At 54.3% G+C, this 21,109-nt stretch overlaps 1 protein-coding gene across 43 annotated transcripts in view; it reads left to right on the top strand.

The window, feature by feature from the left end:
• Window positions 1-21,109, top strand: part of OBSCN (obscurin, cytoskeletal calmodulin and titin-interacting RhoGEF) — a 170,381-nt gene that overhangs the window by 87,347 nt on the left and 61,925 nt on the right. For 22 of the 43 annotated variants that reach the window (XR_010149907.1, XR_010149905.1, XM_016940307.4 and 19 more), the window contains 16 exons: window positions 2,544-2,807; window positions 3,349-3,612; window positions 3,972-4,235; window positions 7,767-8,030; window positions 8,395-8,658; window positions 9,210-9,473; window positions 10,458-10,724; window positions 10,987-11,253; window positions 11,345-11,617; window positions 12,199-12,507; window positions 13,187-13,383; window positions 13,572-13,647; window positions 17,705-17,977; window positions 18,898-19,164; window positions 19,931-20,203; window positions 20,793-21,068. Coding sequence is in view for 41 of the 43 variants with exons in the window: in XM_016940307.4 (XP_016795796.2) it covers window positions 2,544-2,807; window positions 3,349-3,612; window positions 3,972-4,235; window positions 7,767-8,030; window positions 8,395-8,658; window positions 9,210-9,473; window positions 10,458-10,724; window positions 10,987-11,253; window positions 11,345-11,617; window positions 12,199-12,507; window positions 13,187-13,383; window positions 13,572-13,647; window positions 17,705-17,977; window positions 18,898-19,164; window positions 19,931-20,203; window positions 20,793-21,068 (4,062 nt within the window). In the remaining 2 variants the exon portion in view is untranslated. The remainder of the gene's footprint in view (window positions 1-2,543; window positions 2,808-3,348; window positions 3,613-3,971; window positions 4,236-7,766; window positions 8,031-8,394; window positions 8,659-9,209; window positions 9,474-10,457; window positions 10,725-10,986; window positions 11,254-11,344; window positions 11,618-12,198; window positions 12,508-13,186; window positions 13,384-13,571; window positions 13,648-17,704; window positions 17,978-18,897; window positions 19,165-19,930; window positions 20,204-20,792; window positions 21,069-21,109) is intronic. The other 21 variants (XM_016940366.4, XM_016940355.4, XM_016940343.4 and 18 more) reach the window with 12 other exon arrangements.

The following is a 21,109-nucleotide window of genomic DNA, read 5'->3' as shown; positions in this document are numbered from 1 at the left end:
ACTCAAAATCAAAATCTCATCTGAATGCATCTAAGTCAAGCATGAGGGAGGTGAAGTATGAGTCATTCCAAGGCAAAATTCTTCTTCAGTTGTGAAGCATGAAACCAGACAAGTTTTGTGCTTCCAAAATGCAGTGGTGGTGCAGGCATAGGATAGACGTTCCTGTTCAAAAGACGGGAAGTTGGAAAGAAAAAATGGGTCATGGATCTTATGCAGGTCTGAACCTAGCAGAGCAAATTTCACTAGATTTTAAGGCTGGTGACTCTGTACAGTGGCTCACGTCTATAATCCTAGCACACTGGGTGGCCGAGGCAGGAGGATTACTTGAGGCCAGGTGTTCTAGACCAGCCTGGAAAATATAGCAAGACCCTTTTTCTAAAAGAAAAAAAAAAAATTGTTAGGTGTGGTGGTGCACATCTGGGGTTCCAGTTACTAGGGAGGCTGAGGCATGAAGATCACTTGAGCCTGGGAGTTTGAGGTTGCAGTGAGCTATAATTGTACCACTGCACTCCAGCCTGGGTGACAGTGAGACCCCATCTCTACCTTTTTTTTAAAGTCTGAAAAATAATTCTCTTTGACTTAATTCCAGTCCTCCATGCCAACCAGAGTGTTATCCCCAATCTCTCAGACCTGGGTAATATCCACTCATCCTTGGGTAACAGCCTCTCCCCCTCCATTCTGGGAAGAGGTGGTCCTGATCCGTGGACCTGTAGTGGCAGCCCTGCTGATGCCTTTGGGGTCATTCTTTTATTTTGAAGGATAAGACATGTTTGCAGCCATACAGTGATATTAGCTCATTCTGTTGAATCCCAGAAGTCTGATAGCCTTCCTTCATTTTATCCCACCTCAATCCAGTTCACTCCAATCTGCTGGTATAAGATTATCAGAAACTGAGTTGGCCTCCCATGCAATTCATGGAGGTCCACACCATCAGACAAGAGGCTTTTCCAGATAACTGCATCTCTATTCCTGGCTTCTGTTGAGATGACTAATTGGATCCATAAATTGCACACCTGGTGCTTTAGCAAATGGTTGTCTAGCCACACCCTTGATGTTCTCTTCAGAACAGTTTCTCATTTTTTACCATGTGGTTAGGCTGAAGAATTTCCAAAGCTTCAAGTATTGGTTCCTTTTTTATTTACAATTCCTTCTTCAATTTATTTCCCTCCTCTTGCACTTTACAATAAGCAGCAAAGAGAAAACAGGTTTCACCTTCAACACTTTACTTAGAAATTTCCTCAACTAAACGTGCAAAATTTTATTGTTTCTTAGTCCTACCTTCCACACACAACAACACAATTCGGACAAGTTCTTTGCCACTTAATAATGAGGATCGCCTTTCCTCCCCTTTCCAATAACCTGTTCTTTATTTCCATCTGAGGTCTGACCAGATGTCCATCTTTTTTAATGTCCATCTTTCCATGAACAGGTTGTTCACAGCAATCTAGGTTTTTTCCAACATGCACTTCAAATATCATCCAGCCTCCACCCATTACCCAGTTCCAAAGCCACTTCCACATTTTTAGATAATTGTTACAATGGCACCCTACTCCTGATACCAATATTTGTGTTAGTTTTCTGACTAGATGTCTGAGGTGAAGTGTTATTAGGTTGACTTCCTCTGAGGCTTCTCTCCTTGGCTTGTTGATGCAGTCTTCTGTTTTTTCACGTGGTCACTCGTCAGTGTGTCTCTGTGTCCTAATATCTGCTTTTTATAAGGACACCAGTCATATTGGAGTTGGGCACACCCTGACAACCTCATTTAACCTTAGTTACCACTTTAAAGGCCCTATCTTTAATACAGTCATGCTCTGAGGTTCTAGAGGTTAGGTTTGAATGTATGAATTTGGGGGGACACAATCAGACCATAACGGGGTAACCAGGGTGGGGCTTGCTCCATTGTACCTTGTGAGCTCTCACTTTGCTTAGAGTCAGGAGGGAAGAGAGGACAGCAGGTTGAAGGGTCAGAGGTGTGGTGTAGAAGCCGCATCTGGAGTCTGTTGGGGGTTTTGGTGATTGAGCCAAGGCAATGTGTATCCAGTAAAGTCAGGACAGGAGCAGTGAGGTGGAGACAGCAGGTCCTTGTGTGGGCTGGGATGGTTGGCAGTGAGCCGAGGTATGCCCATGCATGAACAGTGCTGGATGGAAGCCCTGCCTGGGATGGGTATCTCCTGTATGAGAATGGGGAAGCAGGTGTCAGGACAAGGAGGTGCCTCCTGTGAGGCTGGAGAAAGAGAGAGAAGAGAGAGATGTATCACATTATTGCATATGTGGAAGTTGCAGGAGCCTGTCTTGCTTCCTAGTAATGATAGGACATGGGTAGGACAAGATGCCCTTTGAGAAGAGATCCAGGATGGAGCCCATCTCTCAGCCAATCTGCACCTCATAGGCAGAACACAGGAAGACCTCAGTCTCACATGGTCTTTGGTCTGCCTTATCCCATGTCTTCGAGATCTGCTTCTGTTTCCTTCCTAGATAATCAGGTTGCATCCCTCAGATCCTCCAGAGGGTTTGATGGCTTCTGTCCATGTGACCCTTCCTAGCCCTGCCTGCACGATTCACTCAAGATCTGAAGACCAAGGAGGCCTCAGAAGGGGCCACAGCTACACTGCAGTGTGAGCTGAGCAAGGTGGCCCCTGTGGAATGGAAGAAGGGTCCTGAGACCCTCAGAGATGGGGGCAGATACAGCCTGAAGCAGGATGGGACGAGGTGTGAGCTGCAGATCCATGACCTGTCTGTGGCGGATGCTGGGGAATACTCATGCATGTGTGGACAAGAGAGGACCTCGGCCACACTCACCGTCAGGGGTAAAGTCCATCTGTCCAGATCTGCGTTCTGGTGTCCAGTTGTTCACTTCTTGCCATCAATCTCTGCTCATTGCGTGGTCTCCCCCAGACTGCCACACTCTTCACGTCATGCCACACTATCCCTTCCAGCTTCCTGGGCTGCTGAAAGAACCAGAAGAAACTCTCATCTACATCCAGATTCCCTCTCCTGTGATACTGTGGGCCCTGTTCTATTGGATTGTGTCTTGTCTTTCATCTTGTCATGTCCTATCTACCAGCGCTTTCCAAGGAATTTAATGTTCTCTGTGTTTTCTGACCCTCTCTGGCCCTGCATGGCAGATTCACGTTATCTCTGAGGCCTGAGGAGCCCACGAAGGGGCTCCTTCGTGGTTACTTCGTGATGTTACCAGGCTGAACAGAGGGAATCTACAGCCTGTGCTTGGCATACCCTGCATGTGGTCTGTGTCCAGTTGGGCTTTGTGTCTTCTCTGTGCCATCCATGTCCTGTCTTTTTCATGTGCTCAGTGTAATTGTGTCCATGTCTTTCTGATCCCTCCACCAGCCCTGCCTGCCAGGTTCACAGAGGGTCTGAGGAATGAAGAGGCCATGGAAGGGGCCACAGCCACACTGCAATGTGAGCTGAGCAAGGCAGCCCCTGTGGAGTGGAGGAAAGGCCTTGAGGCTCTCAGAGATGGGGACAAATACAGCCTGAGACAAGACGGGGCTGTGTGTGAGCTGCAGATTCATGGCCTGGCTATGGCAGATAACGGGGTGTACTCATGTGTGTGTGGGCAGGAGAGGACCTCAGCTACACTCACTGTCAGGGGTAAAGAACCTATGTGGCCATGTGGGCTTGTGGCTTGGTGTATACACCTCTCTGTGTCACCACCTTCTGCCTCCAAATGTGACACATCTCCTGTGGAAACCCTGTGATTGTCTGTCCTCTAACTGGGGCCCTCTAGGTATCTCCTGCCTCCCCTTCTCATCAGTAGATGTCCTCCTGCTCATGCATGTCCCTGTGTGTTCTCTGTGCCTCCTGGGCCATTTGCCTTCTCATTGTTTATATATTGCTCATCTTGCTATGGTCCTTTGGTGGTTTGTGTGGCTCCTTATTGGTGTCCATGTTCTGTCCGAAAAATCCTCCAGACAGTCTGATGATATCAGTGACTGTTTGGTCCTTCTCAGCCCTGCCTGCCAGATTCATAGAGGATATGAGAAACCAGAAGGCCACAGAAGGGGCTACAGTCACACTGCAATGTAAGCTGAGAAAGGCGGCCCCCGTGGAGTGGAGAAAGGGGCCCAGCACCCTCAAAGATGGGGACAGGTACAGCCTGAAGCAGGATGGGACCAGTTGTGAGCTGCAGATTCGTGGCCTGGTCATAGCAGATGCTGGAGAATACTCGTGCATATGTGAGCAGGAGAGGACCTCGGCCACGCTCACTGTCAGGGGTAAAGACCACATGTGACCACCTGAGTGACTTCTGTCTTCCCCCACTTAACCCACATGTTTTGTGCTCTCCCAATGTCTCTCAATGTCGTTGACATTTTATTCAGTCACTCATCTGTGTGGTCCGTCTCACAAATGCATGCTGAGGACCCACTTGGATGGCCTAATCTAGGGCCTGGGCATACAGACCCCAAGGGTGAATAGTGCAGGGTCCCCAGGTGTCAGGAAGGGAGAGCAGCAGGCAGGTGTCAGGGTCCAGGAGAGCTGTCTGGGGCCCCTGCCATCTTGCAAAGGCCTGTGGATGTCCACCAGCTCTTGAGCCTCAGGCATGGAGGTCAGGAAATGTATGTCCTTTGACAGACATAGCGATGGCTCAGGCCAGGCCCCTCTTCAGGCTGGTGAGTGTTCTGATTGATCCTTGTGGTCATTCCAAGCTTCTAAAGGAGTATTGTCTTCATCTGCTCAGGCTAACGTAACAAAGCACTGCAGACAGGGTGGCTCAAATAACACAGATTTATTTTCTCAGAAGTATGGGGCTGAAATCTCAAGATCAAGATGTCAGCTCCTCTCTTCTTGTAGACAGCTGTCTTCTCCCCATGTCTTCACATGGATGTCCCTCTGTGTGCATATGTGTGTCCTAACCTCTTTTTATAAGAGCACCAGTCATACTGGATTTGGAACCACCCTAACAACCTCATTTTACCTTTCAATGATTGTCTTTAAATACAGTGATATTCTGACGTGTACTGGGGGTTAGGACTTCAACATATGCATTTTTTCTGAGGCACAATTCAGACCATAACACTCCACCATCTGGATTCTCAAAATTCATGGCCTTCTCACGTGCAAAATATGTTTGCTTCTTCCTAACAGTCCCAAATCTTAGCCCATTTCAATATCAACTAGTCCAAATCACCTCTAAATATCATCTGAGTCAACTGTGAGGGAGATAAAGTGTGACTTATACAGAGGCAAAATTTTTCTTCATCTGTGAGGCTGTGAAATCAGACAAGTTATTTGTTTTGAAGTCACAATGGTGGGACAGGCATAGGATGGACATTCTGAATCAGGGAGAAACTGGAAAGGAGGAATGAGTCACGGGTCCCAAGTAAGGTGTAACCCTAGCAGGACAAATATCATTAGGTTTTAAGGCTTTGGATTAATACCTAGTCCTCTCGACCCAACAGGGTTGCAACTCTACCCCCTCAGCCCTGAGTGGAGGTGTCTGGCTCTCTGTAACTGAGGAGGAGACAGCCTTACTTCCAGGCCTGTGCCCTCTACCCTCTGGTTATAATGCCATTCCTGTCAACTCCTGAACCAACTTTTGGGTCATTATTCCTTTTTCTTACAGAATATCTTGTTTATATCCATGTAGCTCTATTGGCCCATCCTGTGGATTCTCAGAAGTCTGACATCCTTCCTTCATTTTGTCCCATCTCTGTTCGAATCAGTTCAAGCTAGCAGCATTTCCTCTGGTATAAAGGTCTCAAAAACTTTGTCCCATGTGATTCATGTGGGTCAAAGCCACCAGACAAAAGAATTCTCCACAGATCTTTCCTTGATAATCTTATTTTTATTACTGGCTTCTGCTGAGAGGGCTGAATGGATCCATAAACCACACACCTGATCTGTTTAGCAAATGGTTGTCCAGTGTGGATATTCTCCCCAGAATAATGCTTTCTCATTTTTTTTTGCAGTATGTATAGCCTGAAAATTTTTCTGTATCTTCAAGCTCTGGTTCCTTTTTGCTTAACAAATCCTTTTTGAATTTATCTCTCTCCTCTCACATTTTCATATTAGAGAGAAATCAGGCTATGGTTTCAATTCTTTGGTTAGAAACTTCCTCAGGTAAATATATCCAATTTTGTTGTTTGCAAGTCCTACCCTCCACAAAACACTAGAATAAAATTTGACCAGGTTTTTGGCTACTTTATAACAGTGATTGTCTTTCTCCAGTTTTTAATAATATGTCCCCCGTTGTCATTTGAGGCTTGACCAGAATCACTTTTAACACCCATGTTTTCATCGACAATTGCTGCCTGCAAACACTGTTTTTTGGCATGCACCTGAAATATCTTTCAGCTACCTCCCATTACCGAGTTCTAAAGCCACATCCACATTTATAGGTATTTGTTCCTTTGGCACCCCACTCCTGGTACCAAAGTCTGAATTTGTTTGCTTGGGTTGCCATAAAGAAAATGTCATAGACTGGGTGGTATAAATAACAGAAATCTATTTCCTCACCATTCTGGAGGCTAGATGGTTGAGATCCAGGTGTCAGTACGGTTGGCTCCTTCTGAGGCCTCTCTCCTTTGCTTGTAGACAGCCATTTTCTCTGTGTCTTCACTGGTCCTTCTCTGTTTGTGTCCTAATCTCCTTTTCTTATAAGGACAGCATTTATATTGGATTAGATACCACCCTTGTGATCCCATTTAGCATTAATCACCTCTTTAAAGGCCCTATCTCAAAAACAGTCATATTCTGAAATAGTGGAAGTTAGGACTTCAACATTTGACTTCTGTAGAAACACAACCCGTAGCAGTCTATGGCTATGTAATCGGGTTAGGCCCTGCTCTGCTAACTCGTGAGCCCCCTGCCTGGAGTCAGGAGGCAAGAGAGAATGGTAGATTGGAGGTTCAGAGGTGTGGTTCAAGGCCACATTTGGTGTCTGTCATGATCTAGGTGATATGAGTCAGGGTAATATGTGGGAATGTGGATTCAGTAGGGTCAGTCTAGGAGTATGTTGGATGGAGGTAGCAGGGCCTTGTGTGGGCTGGGATGTTGTACGGTGCACCAGGTATATCTAGGCATGGGCACTGCTGGATGGAAGCCCTGTCTGGTCAGGCTATCTCTTGTGTGAGGGATGACAATGGGGCAGTGGATGTTGGGACCTGAAGGTGTCTGCTGTGTCATCATAGAGAGATGTCCATCACATTATTGCATATGTGGGTTGCAAGTTGGAGGAGCCTGTCTTGCTTCCCCATAATGAAAGTTCACAGGTAGGATAAGATGCCCTCTGAGAAGAGATCCAGGATGGAGCCCATCTCCCACCCAATCTGCACCTCACAGGCAGAATGCAGGAAGTCCTCACTGTCAAATGCACTTTGGTCCGCCTCATCCCAAGTCCCTCCAGCCTTCCTGCTTCTGTTTTCTTCCTGGATGTTCAGGTGTGTCCCTCAGATCCTCCAGAGGGCTTGATGGCTTCTGTCCATGTGACCCTTCCTACCTCTGCCTACCCAATTCACTCAAGATCTGAAGACCAAGGAGGCCTCAGAAGGGGCCACAGCCACATTGCAGTGTGAACTAAGCAAGGTGTCCCTGTGGAGTGGAAGAAGGGACCTGAGACCCTCAGAGATGGGGACTGTGTTCTCTGTTCCTCCTGGGCCGTGTGCTTTCTCACCATCTGTATATTCATTTGCTTATTCTGCCATGGTCCTGTGGTGGTTTGTGTGCCTCCTCGTGTGTGTCTGTGTTCTGTCCACAGAGTTGTCCAGTTAGTCTGATGATCTCAGTGTCTGCTTGGTCCTTTCCAGCCCTGCCGGCCAGATTCATAGAAGATGTGAGAAATCACGAGGCCACAGAAGGGGCCACAGCTGTGCTGCAGTGTGAGCTGAGCAAGGCGGCCCCCGTGGAGTGGCGGAAGGGGTCTGAGACCCTCAGAGATGGGGACAGATATAGCCTGAGGCAGGACGGGACGAGGTGTGAGCTGCAGATTCGTGGCCTGGCTGTGGAGGACACTGGAGAGTATTTGTGTGTGTGCGGGCAGGAGAGAACCTCAGCTACACTCACTGTCAGGGGTAAAGATCCTGTGTGGTCACATGGACTTGTGGCTTGGAATCTATGTGTCTCTGTGTCACCACCTTCTACTTCCAAATGTGGCACCCCTGTGGGAACCCTGAGGTTGTGTGTCCTCTAACTGGGGTCCTCTGGGCATCTCCTGCCTCTGCTTCTCCTCATCAGGAGATGTCCTCCTGTTCATCCCCATCCCTGCGTGTTCTCTGTTCCTCTTGGGCCATGTGCTTTCTCGCCTTCTGTACATTCATTTGCTTATTCTGCCATGGTCCTTTGGTGGTTTGTGTGGCTCCTCGTGTGTGTCTGTGTCCTGTCCACAGAGTTGTCCAGACAGTCTGATGATCTCAGTGACTGCTTGGTCCTTCCCAGCCCTGCCAGCCAGATTCATAGACAACATGACAAACCAGGAGGCCAGAGAAGGGGCCACAGCCACACTGCACTGTGAACTGAGCAAGGTGGCCCCTGTGGAGTGGAGGAAGGGACCTGAAACCCTCCGAGATGGGGACAGACACAGCCTGAGGCAGGATGGGACCAGGTGTGAGCTGCAGATTCGTGGCCTGTCTGTGGCAGATGCCGGGGAGTACTCGTGCATGTGTGGGCAGGAGAGGACCTCAGCCACACTCACGATCAGGGGTAAAGATCACATGTGGCCAAGCAAAGCCATGTTCTGGTGTGCCAGTATTGATTTCATGCCATCCGTCTCCACTCATTCCATGTTGTCTCCCTGTGTCCATGTCATCCTGTTCCCATAATTCCCCAGAATCCCTTCCAGCCTCCCGGACTGTTGCAGAAACCAGGAGAAAGCAGCTAGCCAGCTCCCACCTGTGTATCAGCATGGGCTCAGTCACATTGCCCTGTTGGGCTCTATGTCTTGTCCTCCATTCCCTCATATTCTGTCTACTGAAGTGCTCCAGATGATCTGATTTCCATGTGTGTCTGGCCCTCTTCAGCTCTATATGTGCCAGATTCATATAAAGACCGAGGTGTGAGGAGGCCACAGAGGGGGCCATGGTCATGTGCTGTACAGCCTGGACTGAGGGAAGCCACAGTGCACAGCCTGTGCTCAGCACATCCCAATGTGGCTCATGTCCATTTGGGTTCTGTGTCTTTTCTGTGTCATCCATGTCCTGTCTCTTCTGTGGGCTCAGAGGCATGATTGTGTCCATATCTTCTGACCTCCCCAGCCCTGCCCGCCAAGTTCACAAAGGGTCTGAGGAATGAAGAGGCCACAGAAGGGGCCACGGCTATGTTGCAGTGTGAGCTGAGCAAGGTGGCCCCTGTTGAGTGGAGGAAGGGACCTGAAACCCTCAGAGATGGGGACAGATACAACCTGAGGCAGGATGGGACCAGATGTGAGCTGCAGATTCATGGCCTGTCCGTGGCAGACACTGGGGAGTACTCATGTGTATGTGGTCAGGAGAAGACGTCGGCCACTCTCACTGTCAAGGGTAATGACCACACGTGGCCACATGGACTGATGTGGGTGTGTGTCCTTCCTCTGTGTGCAGTTGCAGGCACCGCACACCTTCTCCTTGTGGATGCTCCTTTCCTCTTCCTCCTGCTGTTTCCTCTGTCCCCTCTGCTCATGGGTTCCAGCGTTATCCTGTGCCCTGGTGTCTGTACTGAGCTTCAGCCATGTGACCTTGTGTACCAGTCATGGTTGTAGGGAAGGAATTCCCACCTTGTTTCCCTCCCACTGCCTCCCATCACCACCTAATCAATCCAACTTTCTGCCATCCTTCATTTGAGACCTGGAGTCTTTTAGCCACAGGGTCTCATGTCCTTCTCGGAGGGAGGCCTCTGGCACCCAGGAAAGGGAGGCAGGACCTAGAGCCCTGGGCCCTGCAGGCTGGCCCTGGTTCTCAGTGTAGCCTTGTAGGGCAAACAGCCCCCATGGCACTTGAGGGTCTAAGGGAACCTGGTCCCTGCCCTGGAGTCTGGGGGACACGGCCCTGTCCTGGGGTCTGGAAGACACGGCCCCACTCTGGAGTCTGAATACACATCCCTGCCCTGGGATTTGGGTGCCCACAGAAGGGAGGTGGAACCTATAGCCCTGGGCCCTGGCCTCGCCCTGGGATCTGGGGGACTCAGCTCTGCTCTCAGGTCTTGGGTACAGGGCCTCACCCTGGGTTCTGAAGTACACATCCCTGCCCTGGGCTCTGGGGTGTGTGGCCCTTTGGGGGCTGGGTGGGGGGGCCCTGGGTGAGAGGACAGCCTCCTAAGCCCTGGGTAGATGTAGCCCCTCCGTGCTTTCCCACCACACTGCCTCCTCACTCCTGAATCACAGACTGGTGGTCCCCAGTACCATCTGAGGCAGCACTGCCTGTGGAGCCAGGCCAGGGAGCTGGGAGGAGCCCAGGCCCTCATCTGCTGGCCTGGAGAGCGATGCCTGGTATAGATCTGGAGCTGACCCTGCCCCCTGCCCCCTGCAGCCCCACAGCCAGTGTTCCGGGAGCCGCTGCAGAGTCTGCAGGCGGAGGAGGGCTCCACGGCCACCCTGCAGTGTGAGCTGTCTGAGCCCACTGCTACAGTGGTCTGGAGCAAGGGTGGCCTGCAGCTGCAGGCCAATGGGCGCCGGGAGCCACGGCTTCAGGGCTGCACCGCGGAGCTGGTGTTACGGGACCTACAACGTGAAGACACTGGCGAATACACTTGCACCTGTGGCTCCCAGGCCACCAGTGCCACCCTCACTGTCACAGGTGGGCTCCCAGGCTAGCGTGGCCCAGGATATAGCGCAGTTCCTGTGCTTTGGGCAGACCCTCGGGGCTGCCTTCCCACCTGGGGCTCCCAATTGAGACGGCTCCACAGGGTGGGAGTCCTACCTGCCTTGAGGCCCTGCCTCCTTCCTCGTAGCTGCTCTGATGCGGTTCCCCCTCCCCACTCTGCCCTGCATTACACCTGTTAGTTCCCCCTTATAGCTCCTCAGGGACCTGCCCTCATGCCCTGCTCCCTCCCCTGCAGCTGCGCCTGTGCGGTTCCTCCAAGAGCTGCAGCCCCAGGAGGTGGATGAGGGAGGCACTGCACACTTACGCTGCGAGCTGAGCCGGGCGGGTGCGAGCGTGGAGTGGCGCAAGGGCTCCCTACAGCTCTTCCCTTGTGCCAAGTACCAGATGGTGCAGGATGGTGCAGCTGCAGAGCTGCTGGTACGCGGAGTGGAGCAGGAGGATGCGGGTGACTACACGTGCGACACGGGCCACACGCAGAGCATGGCCAGCCTCTCTGTCCGTGGTGAGCTGCTCACCAGCCCCTGCCTCCCACAGCCCCTCACTCTTGGTCAGTGGCAAGGGGCACTAAGCATCCCTTCCTGCATACTCCCCAGTCCCCAGGCCCAAGTTCAAGACCCGGCTTCAGAGTCTGGAGCAGGAGACAGGTGACATAGCCCGGCTGTGCTGTCAGCTGAGTGATGCAGAGTCGGGGGCCGTGGTGCAATGGCTCAAGGAGGGCGTGGAGCTGCATGCAGGCCCCAAGTACGAGATGCGGAGCCAGGGGGCCACGCGGGAGCTGCTGATCCACCAACTGGAGGCCAAGGACACGGGCGAGTATGCCTGTGTGACAGGCGGCCAGAAAACCGCTGCCTCCCTCAGGGTCACAGGTGAGTGGTGGGGCCTCCCAGAGGAGAGGGTGAGCCTGCCATCCCACTCCCTTATGGTTGCCTTCTGGGTGCACCTGAGTCCCCTGCTCTCATGCTGTCTTCCTCCTCACCCCTGCACCTCCCGGTGTACCTGTCAGGGCTCTCTGAGAGAACCTGGGCAGCAAGGAAACAGGCTGCAGCCCCTCAAGCCCACCCCTGAGGCCGGTGTGTGGGTGCCCTGCTGAGCCCCCACCTGTTTCTTCTGCAAGCCTTGCCTCCCTGCTGTGCTAGCCAGGGAGGAGCTGGCTGCAGTGTGGGAGTAGACAGGCAGTCGAGTGTCCCACGACCCCTTCCCATTCCTGAGACACAACTGCCCTCTTGGCCCACACCTCCAGCCCAGTTTCTGTCCCCAAAGAGCTCAGTGTCATGGCGGGATCTGTGCTTGTGAGCACATCAGGGGACAAAAGCCATGTGGGACAGATGGGCCATGGCAGAAGAGTGTGAGAGTGCCCAGGAAGGCTTCCTGGAGGAGGGGGCATGGGAGCTTGGCCTGGGTTCTTTTACTTGGCTGGTAAAGGGAACCATCTCGCCCCACCCCTCAGAGCCTGAGGTGACCATTGTACGGGGGCTGGTTGATGCGGAGGTGACGGCCGATGAGGATGTTGAGTTCAGCTGTGAGGTGTCCAGGGCTGGAGCCACAGGCGTGCAGTGGTGCCTACAGGGCCTGCCACTGCAAAGCAATGAGGTGACAGAGGTGGCTGTGCGGGATGGCCGCATCCACACCCTGCGGCTGAAGGGCGTGACGCCCGAGGACGCTGGCACTGTCTCCTTCCATTTGGGAAACCGTGCTTCCTCTGCCCAGCTCACCGTCAGAGGTAGCCACAGGCGGGCCCCACCAGTGACTGCATGGGGTGAGAATGTCTGGGCCCTGCTGGGTACGGAGACATACGGCAAAGGTTCCTGCCTTTGGAGGCTGGGGGCCTGGCAGGGAGGTGGACCTGTGAGCTGGCATTTCAGGGCGGCCCTAGGATGTCAGGGGAGAATGGGCTGAGCCAGGCTGGTGGGGCAGGTTGTCGTGGGCTTCCAGTAGGCTGACACAGTGTTGGAGTTTGGGTCTTGGCCCTTGCAGGGGGGCCACTTCAAGCCATAGCCCACTCCCAGCCCTCGGTCATCTGCACCATCTCCTCTAGTTCTCACACTAGTCCCATTTACCCACCTGTCATCCATCCTTTCATTCATCTGTTTATCCATTCACCCATCCATCCACCCATTCACTATCCATCCATCCATCATCCATCCATTATCCATCGATCCATCCACAATCCATCTATTTATCCACTGATCAGCCATCCATCCATCCACCCATTATCCATCCATTCATTCTTCCATTGATCCATTCACCCATCCACTGTCCATTAGAGCAGACTCTGCCTGCAACTGGAATGGGGAGCTGAGAACAGGCCCCCATGTGCATGTCTTTGTGCACTAGGGGAGGATACCCAGGGATAGACTCCCGGGACGATGAGACTGTGTTGATTGAGGGGGCACCTCAGATGCTGAGGCTGACACCCATGCCTCCCCTGTGTCCAGCTCCTGAGGTGACCATCCTGGAGCCCCTGCAGGACGTGCAGCTCAGTGAGGGCCAGGATGCCAGCTTCCAGTGCCGGCTATCCAGAGCTTCAGGCCAGGAGGCCCGCTGGGCTTTAGGAGGGGTGCCCCTGCAGGCCAACGAGATGAATGACATCACTGTGGAGCAGGGCACACTCCACCTGCTCACCCTGCACAAGGTGAGGCCTCTGGGACCTGAGTGTACCAGGACGGGGATGCTTCCAACTCCATTCAGGAAGGCCTTCCACCAGGGGGTTGTGCTGGGGAGGTGATGAGCTCCTGTCATTGAGGTCTGGCAAGCTGACTGGGCTCCTTCTGGTCGGGATGGGGGCTCCCAGGGCCAAGCATGTCTCTCCCTGCTTCCTAGGTGACCCTTGAGGATGCTGGAACTATCAGTTTCCACGTGGGCACGTGTAGCTCTGAGGCCCAGCTGAAAGTCACAGGTGGGCAGCCCCTTTCCACACTGGTCGCTCTGCCTGCAGATGCCCAGTTTCCTGGGCACCAGCACAACCTACCCAGTGGCAGCTGTCAGCGGGCGGGGGGCAGAAACCCAAGACTTCCAACAGTGATCTTGTCTTGGGGCTGGCAATTTTCCAACCCCTGGCCACTGAAGCCATGGACCAGAGAGGTCACTGGGGGGTAGGCTGGTAGAGGTAGTCTTGAGAAATTCCAGGGTGTGTGTGGGGTCCCTGTCCAGGATTAATGCCACCTGCGGGAGGGAGATGGGGGGCCCAGCTGCCATAGGCTTGGGCCCTAAGGTGGAGGCAGGACCTTCCTGACTTCCACCCTCCAAACGCCTACTCCTATGATATGGATGCACGCACATGCCAATGCATCCATGTTTATACACATCTGCATGCCTAGACAGGCTCAAAGGTGCAGATGCAAAAGCATGCCTATGACAAGTATATGGATTTGGGCAACCATGCAAACAAGGTTTTAGGAACCTTCAGCTTGGCTCATACCTTGCCCCCAGAGCTGGTCATCCCTGAGTGCTAGTTCTTGAGTGCTCTTCCCCTACTGTTCTACCTTTAGGTCTCAAACGGGTCCCATCTGTGTACTCATCATCCATCTATTCATTCATCCATTTATCCATTTACCTATCCACCTTCCACCCATCTGCTATCCACCATCCATCCATCCATCCATCCATCCATCATCTGTCCATTCATCTATCATCCATCCTTCTATCGTCTGTCCATCAATCCATTCATAATCCATCCATTCATCCATTTATCATCCATACAGCTACCATCCATCCATTCACCATCCACCATCCATCCATTCACCATCCACTCATCCACCATCCATCCATTTACTATTCATCTATCCATCCCGCTGTTCATCCATATATCCATCCATCGGCCCATTCACACATTCACCATCCATACATCATTTATACATCATCCACTCATCTATTCATTATCCATTCACACACCCACCATCCATCCACCCACCCACTGATCCATCCGCTATCCATCCATTTACTATCCATCTATCCATCCACTGTCCATTCACCCATCCTTCCATTCATCTACCATCCACCCATCCATCCATCTACCATCATCTACCCTTCCCCCATCCACTCATGTATTCATCACTCACTCATCCACTATTCACCTATCTTTTCATTCATCCACCACCTATCCACCATCCATCATACATTCACAATCCATTTGCTGTCCATTCATTCACCGTAGAATATACCCTCTAAGCTCCTACCCTTAACCAAGTCCTGAACCTCATGATGGACCAGATGCAGTCTGCCTTCAGGGGGTCTCCAATCTGTTGGAGGAGTTGGACATGAAGATAGTGTGTCCTTCATCCTAGATGCCACCTCCCACTCCCAAGTCCTTAAAAGGAGACAGATGCAGTCAGTTCTGTTGCCTGTGGGTTTGGGAAAGGTTCCAGATGCTAGTGCCCTCAAGTTGAGTGATGAAGATGGGAAGTTTCCCAGGTGTCCTGAGCAGGGGCAGGATAGCAGGGGCCTGGTGTATTCATCAGAGTGGGCAACTGTATGGAGCAGCATGGAGCTGGGCTGTGCTTTGGCCCCTCTCTAGGTGAGGTATTCTCAGCCTGGGTGAGCTGGCTCATGTACAGACACCTGGCTATGACCTTTTGGTGAGGGCCCTGGCACAGGTGTGTAAATGGGTGCCCATCCCAGGCCCAGGTAGGTGTTGTGGTGGAAGAGCTTGGGAACTTGCTGGAGACAAGAATGAAGAGTTGGTGGGGCAAGATGAGGAGGTGGTCAGATGTGCACTTGGGGAAGACAGTCAAGGGAAGATTGGGAGCTGGTGCTGGGGTGTCAGTGGTGCACACGAGGAAGTGCATGGAGAGGCTTCCAGTGGAGGGCCTGCTTGGGCGGGCACAGGGCCTGATTTGCCTGGTGTTGTCCTGATGGGTGGCTGGTATCTCTGTAAGTTCTCCCTACTCACGCTTCCTCACCCCATGGGATGGAAGTGTCTGGGCTTTGCCAACTGCAGTTTCTCTCTCTTTGTGAGGAGGCTCACAGGATGGTCTCAGGAAGTTTCTCGGGCAAGCAAGGATGGAGGGCGGCATCTCTGTTGCCCGATCCCAGGCAGCAGGTGGTGGAATAAGCCTTTGGTTCTGTGTTCCTCCCTTGCCTGTGGGGTGTGGGGTTCAACTCTGTGGGCAGCAGTAGCCTGGGCACGTTCTCCTATCTGCCGTGACCACCCTGAGTTTCCATCTGAGAAGTGGGTGGGAGGGAGGAGGAGAGTGTGGAAGGCACAGGGCAGGCAGTGACCACAAACATGTCTGGGAAGCTCCTTGAGTTTGGGCCCTGCTGTGTGACCAGGCAGGGAGCAGTTGCCACTCAACATAAGGGCCCTGGAATTCTGGGCTGAAGGGACCTTGGAGGACATCTGGACAAAATGCCCTCTTGGGATGGGAGAAGCGTCCGCTTCCACACCCCCAGGGACAGGGAACTCACTTTCTGAGGTGAACTCCCATCCACTCACAGTAGCAGGCCCTGTGGCTTCTCCTTCCCAACCCACATTGGGTCAGATAAGTCACCAAAGGCCAGAAAGAACTCCAGCCATGGGGCTTGGAGCTTGTCCATTCTGCCTTCTGAGAAGGGCATGTGTGCCTGTCATCAGCCTCCTGTGGGTGAAACCAGGCATGTTCTGAAGGGGTGCGTGGGGGTGCGGGTCTATGAGCTGGGGCTGAGCCACTCTCCACAGGCTCACTGTGGGTGGCCTCTGTGTCTCCCTCTGTGATCAGGGTGGGCCAACTTGCCTGGGTGGATTTCTATTCCCTAACCCTAGGTCACCCTCCTGGTCTGGGTGATGTCTGCTCTGGCAGACCCGAGGGTGGCCCCTGTACCAGTTACTAGCCCCAAGGCTATTCTAGCAAGTCCCACTTTTGGTGGGGGTGAGGGGACAGGGTCTCCTGCTGCCCAGGCTGGAATGCAGTGATGTGAACATAGGTCAGTGTAGCCTCCACCCCCTGGGCTCAAGCGATCCTCCCACCGCAGCTTTGCGAGTAGCTGGGATTACAGGCACATGCCTCCACAGGGTCTCACTATGTTGCCCAGGCTGGTCTTGAACTCCTGGGCTCAAACAGTCCTCCCACCTTGACCTCCCAAAGTGCTGGGATTACAGACATGAGCCATGGTGCCTGGCCAAGTCCCACTTCTGACACCAATTCTAGAGAACAACACACTGTTTTTCTCCTATTATACTCTCACAGCACAGAACACTCTGTGACCAGATGTGTGGGGGCCATACACCAAGCGATTCTCTAGCAGACAGCAACTGGCTGTCCACACTTCAATTCAATTCTGATACTTTCTATGTGGAGTTAGAGTCAGATTTCATAGATTAAGAGCTCAGTCCCACAAGACTGCCCCACTTCAGATGCCAGTGGGAAGTCCCAAGCCACCCACACTTCTGACTGAACAGCTATGAATTGGGGTTCCCACTACCCCTCCTTGAGTTTGATTAACTTGCTAAGACAGCTCCCAGAATTCATAGAAACACTTGTATTGAGCAGCTGTTATAAAGGATACAGCTCAGGAATAGCCATGTGGAAAAGATTTAAAGGGCAAAGGATGGGGGTGGGGGTGGGCATAGACCTTCCATGTCCTCTCTGGGCGTGCCATGCTCCCAGCACTTGCATATCTTCACCAACCTGGGAACTCATCAAATCTCATTTAAGAGCTTTTATAGAGCATAATCTCTGTTCCCCTCTCCCCTTCCTAGAGGTGGGAGGGTGGGAAAATTCCAACCCTCTGAACACTTGGCCTTTCTAGAGGCCCATTCTGATGTTGTCCAGGACCCCTACCTGAGTGACCTCATTAGCATAAACTCAGATGTAGTCAAAGGAGTACATTATGAACACTCAGGAACTTCTGAGGGCTTTAGGAGCAGAGACACAATCTATTCTTGTGCCACACCCCCACACCAGTGAACCCTAAAGTGGCCCAGTCCTGTGGACTCCAGGGTGTCCCAGCCTCGCCCTCCTTCTTACCTTCTTGTGCAGAGGCAGTGCCGTGCCTGGTACGTGGCTTGCAGAATGTGGATGTCTTCGCGGGGGAGGTGGCCACGTTCTCCTGTGAGGTGTCTCACGCGGGTGGGCCGGAGGCCCGCTGGTGGCTGGATGGGACCCTGCTACAGGATGGCCCCCAGAGCGCCATCACTGTGCGAGATGGGATCTTTCACTCCCTCATGCTCTCAGGCCTGGGGGTGGCCGACTCCGGCACTGTCACCTTCCGCGCAGGGCCCCTGGTCTCCACGGCCAAGTTGTTGATCAAAGGTATTGGCCGATGGGAACCTCTGCCATGCTGGCACTTTTGTATGCTTCCTGCGGGCTCCTGGGATCAGGAATTGGCCCCCAGGGCCACAGAGTGGGCACCACTCTATGCATGCTGTCTGCCTACAGTGGCATAGGTGGGCATGGAGGGTGGATGAGAAGTCTGGGCTTAGGGAGTGGTGTAGCTGGACACCAACCTGCTGGCTACCACCCTGCTGGCCACACGTGCCCAGCCATGAAACCCAGTCCCTTGTGGAGGCAAGAGCAGCCCCTGCTGAGCCTATCCCTGCTGTCACCTGCTTCCTCCGCTGTGGGCTCAGGCTGGGTTTGTGCCCTTCTGGGAAAGAGCTGGCCGTATGGGAGCCCCCTCCCAGTGACTCACATGGTGCCTTTGCCCCCTGTGCGCCCTCAAAGAAAATGTGGAAGGTTCACCTGGGTCCTGGGGCAAACAGCCATTTGTGGAGTAGGATTTGGACAGTGGAGATGGGACGGGGACCCCAAGAGAGATGGCAGAGTCCTTGCAGAAGGGGCGAGCTGGGCTGGGGCTCTGGCTCCTGAGCCAGGGCCAGAGGGCATGGGGTAGGGGGACTTTGGAGGGTGTGTGTCCCTGTTGGGGCCATGTGCCCAGGGCTAGAGGGAGGTAGGGGCAAAGGGGACCAGGAGGGGCTCCCCCGAAAAGAGACCAAGCCTGACAGTGCTATCTCCCATGGGTGGGGGTGAGGTGTGTCTGCAGCGGATAGCCCTGGGCTGTCGTGGTGGGCCCCCTTCCCTGGGCCATGTGCCAGGCGGTCACTGCTCTGCCATTGCCTGCCACAGCTCTGCGCTTGCTGCCGCTGAAGCCTCTAACGCTGATAGCAGAGGGTGGGATGGCTGTGGTGGCTCAGCTCCGGAGGCTGACATGTGTCCGGCATGTTGGCCGACAGATCCTGTGGTGGAGGTGGTCAGTGCCATGCAGGACTTGGCCGTGGAGGAGGGTGGCTCGGCCGAGCTCCTCTGCCAGTATTCACAGCCCGTGCAGGCCACGTGGAAGATGGACGAGCGGGAGGTGCGCACAGATGGGCACCGTGTCATCATAGAGCAGGACTGGAACGTGGCCAGGCTGACCTTCAGGCCGGCCTTGCCCTGTGACAGTGGCATCTATTCTTGTGAGGCTGCGGGCACCCGCGTAGTGGCCCTGCTGCAAGTGCAAGGTGAGGCCGCCTGGTGAGCAGCCCTAGGCCCGGGGCAGCTTTGGCACAGCTTGGGCTGTGCAGTGATAGTGGAATGGCAGGCAGTGTCCGGTGGCGCTGGGACACAGGTGGCTCGGACAGGTGGGAACAGGCCCCGTAGGTGGCAAGCTCGCTGCACCAGGAGCTGAGCTGTGGGTAGGCATGGCATGCACAGCTGCTGAACTTGTGGCTTCCATGAAGAATGTGTGGCCAAATTCGAGACTCCTACATGTGAACCCACAAGAGAATGAGAAAGGGAGGGGAGAGCAGAAGGCAGTGGATTAGGGAGGAGATCTCTGGTTGTTGTGAGTCTGAGCATGGCATCCCAGGGACCAGGCAGCAGGTCTGGTAGCTCTGTTTGGGGGTGCAGAGAAAGGGGGATGTTCCCAGACCGTGAAGCTGCAGCAGGGCCATGGCGGGTAAAGCATGGCTCTGAGCCTCATGGCTGTGTTTGAGCCTGGTTGTGCGGTTGGCGAGTTTCTAGTCTTGTGAACACCTGTGAGGTTTCTCACCTGTGAGGTCAGAAGCCCAGTGCCAAAGTGGGCAGGGCATAGTGGTGGTGGTGGGGGGTGCTGGGTGACCACAGAGGCAAGCACGGGTGGCTCCACCCTGGATGCTGAGTGCCCACCTCCACATAGCTTCTGGGGAGGGGGCATTTTGTTTGGCTCTTTGTAGTTTTTAGGGCACTCCCAAGGGACGTGGGGACCCTGGAAGCGTGGGCATGGTCTGATCCTCCCTCTCCCCGCAGCCAAGAACACGGTGGTGCGGGGGCTGGAGAACGTGGAGGCGCTGGAGGGCGGCGAGGCGCTGTTCGAGTGCCAGCTGTCCCAGCCCGAGGTGGCCGCCCACACCTGGCTGCTGGACGACGAACCCGTGCGCACCTCGGAGAACGCCGAGGTGGTCTTCTTCGAGAACGGTCTGCGCCACCTGCTGCTGCTCAAAAACTTGCGGCCACAAGACAGCTGCCGGGTGACCTTCCTGGCTGGGGATATGGTGACGTCCGCATTCCTCACTGTCCGAGGTGACTGTGCTGTGCCGGTGCGGGACGGGGTCAGATCCTTCCCACTAGAGACCGCGGTAGGCGGGTGGCAGAGGGGGCGGGGCTGCGGGCTGCAGCTGCAGAGGGGACGTCAGTCTCCGAGACCCTCCCGCAGGAGGCTGGGCCGCCGGAGCTGCAGAGGGGCTGAGGCCCTGGGAGCGGCACAAGGGGCAGGGTTCGCCAGGGGCCGGCCCCTCCCACCTGAGGCCGGGAGCCACCCACTTCCAAGTGGGTAGAAGCCCCCGGGGCCGAGGCCCAGGATGGGTGGAACGGTGTGGGGCGCCGTGCGCTGAGACCAGAGGCTCTCCGGAGCCAGGAGGGGGACCTGTTGGTCTCTGGGACCCACAGGAGGCTGGGTTGAAGGCAGGCAGGACTGGGGGCCAGATGAGAGGTGTCTCTCGCGGGAGGCTGGGCTGTCTTCTGGAGAGGGGCTTGCTGGGGCCGCAGGTGGGGAGCTTCGGCCTCCCAGACCCCTCCCACCCACGCAGGTGGGACGAAGCGAGGGTATGAAGCCCAGGCCCTCCCTGCTCCGGCCCTTGCCCTCACAACCCTTCCTTGGGCACATCCGCAGGCTGGCGCCTGGAGATCCTGGAGCCTCTGAAAAATGCGGCGGTCCGGGCCGGCGCGCAGGCCCACTTCACCTGCACGCTCAGCGAGGCGGTGCCCGTGGGAGAGGCGTCCTGGTACATCAATGGCGCGGCAGTGCAGCCGGATGACAGCGACTGGACTGTCACCGCCGACGGCAGTCACCACGCCCTACTGCTGCGCAGCGCCCAGCCCCACCACGCCGGGGAGGTCACCTTCGCTTGCCACGACGCCGTGGCCTCTGCGCGGCTCACCGTGCTGGGTGGGTGGTGGGCGAGCTCCCTTTTCCCTCCCCTGCAGGTC

Source organism: Pan troglodytes, chromosome 1 (genome assembly GCF_028858775.2).
Source record: "Pan troglodytes isolate AG18354 chromosome 1, NHGRI_mPanTro3-v2.0_pri, whole genome shotgun sequence".
NCBI lineage: Eukaryota > Metazoa > Chordata > Mammalia > Primates > Hominidae > Pan > Pan troglodytes.
Note: the sequence above shows the minus strand (reverse complement) of the source record. Positions and strands in the feature narration are given on the sequence as shown.